Below are 7,892 nucleotides of genomic sequence, written 5' to 3' on the forward strand. Positions count from 1 at the left end.
AAAAAAAAAAAAAAAAAATAACCTGGGTCAAGAGAGAAGACTGTGCTCAAGAATCTGGAGAGAAGCTGCTTTTCATCTTGGAGGGAAACAGGCAGGAAGAGAAATGGGGAGAAGAACTTAAAGCCACAAGGAAGCTCAGAGCAGCTCAGCCAACATGGAGAAAAAACATACTGTTTCCTCCTTGGGGTAAGCGACACTTCAGCTTCCCAGTGAGCCTGGGCCCTGCCAACAGGCCTAAGACCACATCCCCACACTCTGCTCACCTGACAGGGTGCCAGACAAGGCGGCATCCAATGTGGACACTTGGAAGAGCCTCAGAGCCTCCTCCACATCTGCCTCTGTGGCAAAGGGCTGCAGCTTCATCTTGCTGAGGGACTCAGCGATGCGCACGATGGCCTCCAGCTGCCTGGGGAACAGGGTGCTCAGGTCAACCTTAGCCCTCTCTTCCCTCCCTGGCTGCCTGGCACCAGGGAGGTGCTTGCCCGGACAGTAAGGCTATGGTGGAGAGTACCAGCTGTCCCCATCATCCACCTCCCTTTTTATCTTGGTCACAGAACCCCAATGTTTATTCCAACACATAGCAAGCCGCCACATGAACCCGAGGGAGCCCAGGCGATGGCTGCTGGCAACTCTGAGGCACCGGCACACCAGTCCTGCACCACCTACCACCATACAGTCTTACATAAGAGAATTAAACTTCTCATTGCCCTACGCTATTTATCTGCATTTGCCATTACACGCAGCCAAATCCACCTCTAACTAATCAGTGCTGGAGGCAGGATTCAAACCAGATAGATGCCAGCTCTTACCCACTTTACGGCCTCTATAAACTCACAAGAATGAGCAGAGTTCAGAGCTGAGAAAATGAAGGCCCAAAGAAGGACAGCAATTTCTCTGTAGTCACATAGTGGCAAGAGGCTGGGACTCAGGTCTCTTGACTCCAATACCTGAGTGCTCCCCTCCCCTCAGGCTTCCCCCCAATGGAAAAGCCAGACCAAATTCACAACAAAGGATTCCAGGTTCCCCCACCCTCAAATCAACCAAGGAATACAAATAATCCAGAAGTCCACAGCTTATGCTCCAGAAAGACTTCTGCCCAGTACTACCAGGAGCCTGGGCCAAGTGGTTAGCCATGGGCACTGTCCAGTTACACCTTGTTTTGTAAAGCGAGGGCCATCTGCCCTGGCCCAGCTCTGCCCGCCTGCTCACCGCACAGTGATGGGGATGCTGGAGCGGCGGTCGCTGTCCCTCTCGTGCTGACGGGCCCCACTCCGCATGATAATATAGCGGTTCTTCAGCTTCTCCGCAGCCTCCGCTGACAGCCGAGGGCCACATTTCCTGCAGGACAGTAGGGAGCAGTTGGTGAGAGGCCAGAATGGAATGGGGTACCTACCTTGCCCCCAGCACTCTGCTGGCTTACAGACATGCACCTTCCCATGAAACCACAGCTGCCTGTTCCCGTGGGCCAAGGACAACACCTGGACAGGATGCAGGTGAAACCTGGGCCAGCTATGAGTGAGGACCACAGAGATCAACACAGGAGAGAAATAGGCAGCTCTACCCCAACACATCTGAGGATGACATCCACAGAGGCTCAGCAGGGGCTGCAATTTAGGTGCCACCAACCACATTAGACTCCTGGGAGGGTGGATACAGGGAGGTCTCCTCCCCTTCTAATCCTCCACCCCAGGCCGACTGACAACCACTAATGATTGGAAGACTGAAGCTCAAAGAGAGGGAGGGAGCTCCACAAGGCTACCGAGAACCTTGTTATAAAGGAAGACTAGGGCCAGGCACAGCAGCTAACACCTGTAGTCCTAGCACTCTGGGAGGCCAAAGTGGATGGATTACTTGAAATCAGAGTTTGAGACCAGCCTGAGCAAGAGCAAGACCCTAGCTCTACTAAAAATAGAAAAACTAGACAGGGATTGTGGTCTAGCTACTCAGGAGGCTGAGGCAAGAGGATCACTTGAGCCCAAGAGTGTGAGGTTGCTGTAAGCTATGATGCCACAGCATTCTACTGAGGGTGACCAAATGAGACGGTCTCAAAAAAAACTTAATCTGAAGGAGAAAAGATGAAAAAAGAAAAGAAATAGATAAATTAGGGGTGACATCAGGGTGGCAGCGAGTCACTGACATGCAGCAATCGGAGCCAAGGAGGCTGAGCTGTGTCCTTGCTTTCCCCACCCTGGTTCCCTGGGTCACGTGCTGCTTTAGAAGCATTCTCAGGTGAAGAGATGGCATTTGTGAAGAGTGGATGGTTGCTGCGACAGAATACTATTTTGAAACACTGGAAGAATTGGCTTGATCTGTGGTTGGATGTTCACCTGATCTATTATGATGACCAGACCCGTCAGAGTATTGAGGACAACATTCACATGCCAGTGGACTGCATCAACATCTGCATGGGGCATGAATGTCAGGATATTCAGCCTCCAAAAGGGAAGTCAAAAGACTGTAAGCTGCAGATTGTTTGCTGAGATGGGAAAACTATCAGTCTTTGTGCAGAAAGTACAGATGATTGTTTGGCGTGGAAATTTACACTCCAGGATTCTAGGACAAACACAGTATATGTGGGTTCTACGGTCATGACTGATGAGACAGCTGTGGTTTCTTCCCCTCTTCCGTACAGGGCGTATGCCACACCGACACCTGAGCAGGTATATGGCTATGGTCCACATGGTGGTGCATACGCACCAAGAACTAAAGTTGTCTATGCTACAAATGGGCAAGCGTATGCTGTGCCCTACCAGTACCCTATGCAGGACGTTACAGACAGCAGCCTACCAACCAAGTCATCATCTGTGAACTGTATCATGACAACAGTGATTTGGCACTGGGCATGCTGGCTGGTACGGCCACAGGCATGGCCTTAGGCTCTCTCTTCTGGGTCTTCTAGAGGCTTTGAGATCTTGATGTGCACCGCTCCTAATAACCCCATGTGCAATGATAGGATCTGCAGGGCGTTTCTGTTTGTGACACACATTTTTAATCATAGTTGTAATAGTTCCTTTGAAAGTAGTAATGTCTTAATTGTAACTGATCCATATAAGTATCTCAGAGGAGGGTTTGCACTGTGCTGTTTAGGTGAACACGAACTCTTTAGGGGCACGAGCTCATTCCTAATGCAACTCTTGGAATACTTTATTTGAATATACCTATTTTGAAAGGCATTTTCTTTTTAGAGTTGAGTGTAGCAACTTTAGGGATAATTTATTTTTGTGTTGTGCCAGTAATATAGTGCTGTGTAAGTAAATGAGTGATCATGCCAAGAAAAAAAAAAAAAAGAAATAGATAAATTAGCCATGTGTGGTGGTGCAGACTGTAGTTCGACCTACTCAGAGGCAGAGGTGGGAGGACTGTTTGAGGCCAGAAGTTTGAGGTTGCAGTGAGCTCTGATCTCACCACTGTACTCTCATCTGGGTGACAGAGCCAGACTCTACCTCAAAAGCAAACAAAAAGACAATCAAGGCTCGGCGCCTGTGGCTCAAGCGGCTAAGGCGCCAGCCACATACACCTAAGGTGGTGGGTTCGAATCCCCAGCCCAGGCCGCCAAACAACAATGATGGCTGCAACCAAAAAATGGCCAGGCGTTGCGGCAGGCGCCTGTAGTCCTGCCTGAGGCAGGAGACTCGCTTGAGCCCAGGAGTTGGAGGTTGCTGTGAGTGTGATGCCATGGCACTCTACCCAGAGGGATAGCTTGAGGCTCTGTCTCAAAAAAAAAAAGACAATCAAGGAGGTGTGTGTCTGAGCATTGTGTTTAAGAGCACAGCCTCTCAGGCAGTTCCTGGGGTTCACTTCCTGGCTGTATTACCTCCTCCATCAGATCTTAGACAAGTTACTTCACCTTCCTTTGCCTGAGCTTCATCTATAAAATAGAACAGCAGTACATCTAATTTTGTAGGGCTTAGGGGAAGGTTAAAGTTCATTCCTACATAAAATACTCAGAATGCCTGGCACAAAATAAGTACTATGTGCATAATCATATTATTGAATATCTATGAGAATATAATTAAAGTTGTAGCTGCCACTTACTATTAACTTAGGGCAGGGCTATGCTAAGCACTTACTTATCATCTTATACAGTCCCTATAAAAACCCTAGGAAACACCAACCTGAGGAAACCAAGGCTCAGAAAGGTCCACTGACTTGTCCCAGGTCACAGCAGTGGAGGTAGGTATTATCCAGAGCCGGTGACCATGGTATCCACACTGCACTGCCTCCCTACATCTACATCCCACCCACTCAGTGTGGAGATGGGGAAATTGAAGCCAAGAGCCACAGCTGACCTGTGCAAGGTCAAAAAGGAGCAGAGCTAGACAAAACAGCGTGCAGGGCATCATGTAAGGAGCACCAACACCAGGACTCTGGGCTCTCTCCCACAGGGAAGCAGGGCAACCTTATCCCCATGGGCCTAGACCCAGGACTCACGCTCGGCAGTAGGCAATGAACTTCTTCAGCTTGGCCAGGTCAATCTCGCCCTCTACGGCCTGTGTCTGTGTCAGTGCACTCACGTGCAGAGTGATGACATGTTTGGCCAGCATCTAGGAGGCAGAGGGGACACCAGGTCAGCACATAGGCCCTCCTGAGCATGAGTCCAAACACAGAAGTGAAGCAGGCAGAGGAGCTGATGGGGCCCTGGTAACATAGAGCTGGAAAAAGCATTCAGATGTCAGGCAATCTCATCCTGTTTGCTCAGCACCAGCTCTGCCTTCTGAGAGGAGTGTGTGCATTCTCTTTAATGCTTCTTGCTCTCCTGCCCCATCCATGTGGCTCGAATGGGGGTTCAGCCTGCATACTCACTCACTGGGGTAATTCTGCTTCAAGGACTGGCATTTGATCTATCCAAACCAATGGGAGTCCACTGTATGACTTTTGTTATACCTATTGGAAAAAAGGCCTCTTCTCTCCCTAAAGGCTGTTAAGCTAAAAGCTATTAAATTTTCCTACCAGAAGGGGAGCAGCTGCCCCAAAACAAAACATCCACCAAAGGAAGCAAAGTAGAGAGGCAGAGACAGAGCTTTCTGAGAAGACGCTTTCTTTTTTTTTTGGCCAGGGCTGGGTTTGAACCCGCCACCTCTGGCATATGGGACTGGTGCCCTATCCTTTTGAGCCACCGATGCCGCCCCTGAGAAGACACTTTCATCTGGGCCTTCAGCCTCGGGACTTGTCGATTCTATAAGCCATTAAGTTCTTTTCTTCCTGGCTCGGCGCCTATAGCTCAACCGGCTAAGGCGCCAGCCACGTACACCTAAGGTGGCGGGTTTGAATCCCCAGCCCGGACCCGCCAAACAACAATGATGGCTGCAACCAAAAAATAGCCGGGCGTTGTGGCGGGCGCCTGTGGTCCCAGCTACTTGGGAGGTGGAGGCAGGAGACTCGCTTGAGCCCAGGAGTTGGAGGTTGCTGTGAGCTGTAATGCCACGGCACTCTGCCCAGGGGGACAGCTTGAGGCTCTGTCTAAAAAAAAAAAAAAAAAAAAAAAAAAAAAAGTTCTTTTCTTCCAGACTGGAGTTCAATTACTCATAATCCAATGTCACCTCCTCCATTTCATATATAAAGGACTAAGGGGGCAGCACCTGTGGCTCAGTGAGTAGGGCGCCAGCCCCATATACCGAGGGTGGTGGGTTCGAACCCAGCCCCGGCCAAACTGCAACAAAAAAATAGCCAGGCGGGCATTGTGGTGGGCACCTGTAGTCCTAGCTACTTGGGAGGCTGAGGCAAAAGAATCAGCTAAGCCCAAGAGCTGGAAATTGTTATAAGCTGTGATGCCGCGGCACTCTATCAAGGGCAACAAAGTAAAACTGTCTCTAAAAACAAAAAACGGATAAAGGCCCAGGGAGAGAGCAGAGCCAGGCCATAGGACCCCAGACCTCTGCTTCAGCGCTCTGCAGTCTGCAACCAGCCTCATCTCATACTGGCCAATCTCATTTGGGACTCCATTGGCCAAGGCCCCTTTGCACACCAGAGCCTCTGACGCCAGACCCCTAGGCCACCAACCCTGTCCTGCACGCACCACATCCCTCTCCTCATTATGCTCGTCCTTGACAATGAAGATCATGTCGAAGCGGGACAAGATGGTGGGCATGAAGTCAATGTTGTCCTCTCCCTTCGTTTCATCCCAGCGGCCAAACACTGAGTTGGCGGCAGCCAGGACAGAGCACCGGGAGTTCAGGGTAGTGGTGATCCCAGCCTAAAGGGACAGAGTAGGGGGACAAGATGACAAACAGCCCTGCGGCATGCCTCTCATGCACTCACATGCACACTCGACTGCAGGTCTGGGCAAACTCGATCCCAGCCAACCAGAGCAGCCTGAGGAGGGTGGGGCCGGGCTGGTCTCTGCAGGGAGGCTGCTCACCTTGGCGATGGAGATGGTCTGCTGCTCCATGGCTTCATGGATTGCCACGCGGTCATCTTCTCTCATCTAAGCAGAGAAATGTCCATCAGACCCATCCAGGCAAGGAGGGCAGGGAATAGCAGTGGCAGGAAAGCTAGCAGCAGCTACCATTTCTGAGTTCCACCTCCATGCCAGGAACTGGGTCACTTCTAAGCATGGTGACAACTGTGTGGACTTGGCTTTCCTCTCCCCACTCTCCAGATATAAACACTGAGGCCTGGAAAGGTTAAGCAACTTTCCAGTTATTCCACAGTGACAGGCCTAAGGACTGAACACAAGTCTCCCAAATCTAAGGTGGTCTCTGCTAGCTGAGCACAGGTCACATACCTCAGCCCCACAGCTACAGCTGCCACCTAACCTGCCAGACTCACCTTGTCAAACTCATCAATACAGACGACCCCACCATCAGCCAGGACCATGGCTCCGCCCTCCATGATGAAGTTCCGGGAAGAGGGGTCCCTCATCACTGAGGCTGTCAGTCCAGCCGCACTGCTGCCTTTCCCAGACGTGTACACCTGGTAGGCAGGGGGAGTTGTCAAGGACCAATAAAAGTTCCATGCTTTGACCCCAGTAAGTCAAGGGGACCCAGAGGGTTATGATTTGCCCCAAGTCAAACATCCCAACTGGCTCTAGGACACAGAACAGAATTCAAGGTTCCAACTCAGTGCTCCTCCCTCTGGAAGGGGAGGTCACCCTGGGCCTCAGTGAAGCCCAATGATCTCCCCGGGAGGGCACTGCATCCCTGAGCCTCACACAGTCCTGAGATATAGCCCTGAGGGGCCCACCTCACAGATGAGTAAACAGGCTCAAAGAAGGGGAACTGGCCTCAAGGCTGGGATAGAGGGTCCCCACCTTGAGGCCCTTGTCATCTTTATATAGATCTATGTGCCACATGCTGCCAGTGAGCCCCTGAAATGGGGTAAGTCCCAAATGAGATGTCTTTAGGCACAAAATCACATGAATTCTAGAGATTCAATGCTAACAAGAATGTACAATATCAGGGCCAGGCAAGGTGGCTCCTGCCTGTAATTCTAGCACTCTGGGAGGCCGAAGTAGGTGGATTGCCTGAGCTCACAAGTTTGAGACCAGTCTAAAACAGAGCAAGACCTCATTTCTATAAATAGCCGGGCATTGTGGCGGACACCTGTAGTTCCAGCTACTCAGGAGCCTGAGGCAAGAGAATTGCCTAAGCCCAAGAGTTTGAGGTTGCTGTGAGGTATGACACCACGGCATTCTACCGAGGGTGACAAAATGAGACTGTCTCAGACAAACAAAAAAAAAGAATGTGCAGTATGTCTCATTAATAACCATCTATATTAAACTGCATGGTTTTTTTTTGTGGTTTTTTTTTTTGAGACAGAGCCTCAAGCTGTCCCCCTGGGTAGAGTGCCGTGGCATTACAGCTCACAGCAACCTCTAACTCCTGGGCTCAAGCGAGTCTCCTGCCTCAGCCTCCTGAGTAGCTGGGACCACAGGCGCCAGCCACAATGCCCGG

The 7,892-nt window shown here is 50.7% G+C and overlaps 1 protein-coding gene and 1 pseudogene across 2 annotated transcripts in view; one reads left to right on the plus strand and one right to left on the minus strand.

The window, feature by feature from the left end:
* Positions 1-7,892, minus strand: part of MCM5 (minichromosome maintenance complex component 5) — a 26,157-nt gene that overhangs the window by 3,289 nt on the left and 14,976 nt on the right. For both annotated transcript variants that reach the window (XM_003783260.3, XM_023509457.1), the window contains exons 10-15: positions 6,769-6,912; positions 6,359-6,424; positions 6,017-6,193; positions 4,432-4,544; positions 1,210-1,338; positions 264-406 (exon numbers count right to left, since the gene is read on the minus strand). In XM_003783260.3, the coding sequence (XP_003783308.1) occupies positions 264-406; positions 1,210-1,338; positions 4,432-4,544; positions 6,017-6,193; positions 6,359-6,424; positions 6,769-6,912 (772 nt within the window). The remainder of the gene's footprint in view (positions 1-263; positions 407-1,209; positions 1,339-4,431; positions 4,545-6,016; positions 6,194-6,358; positions 6,425-6,768; positions 6,913-7,892) is intronic.
* On the plus strand, positions 2,238-2,899 carry LOC100964730 (annotated as a pseudogene).

The sequence above is a fragment of the Otolemur garnettii genome, unplaced genomic scaffold (genome assembly GCF_000181295.1).
Source record: "Otolemur garnettii isolate 467f Iridium unplaced genomic scaffold, OtoGar3 scaffold00007, whole genome shotgun sequence".
NCBI classification, from domain to species: Eukaryota; Metazoa; Chordata; class Mammalia; order Primates; family Galagidae; genus Otolemur; species Otolemur garnettii.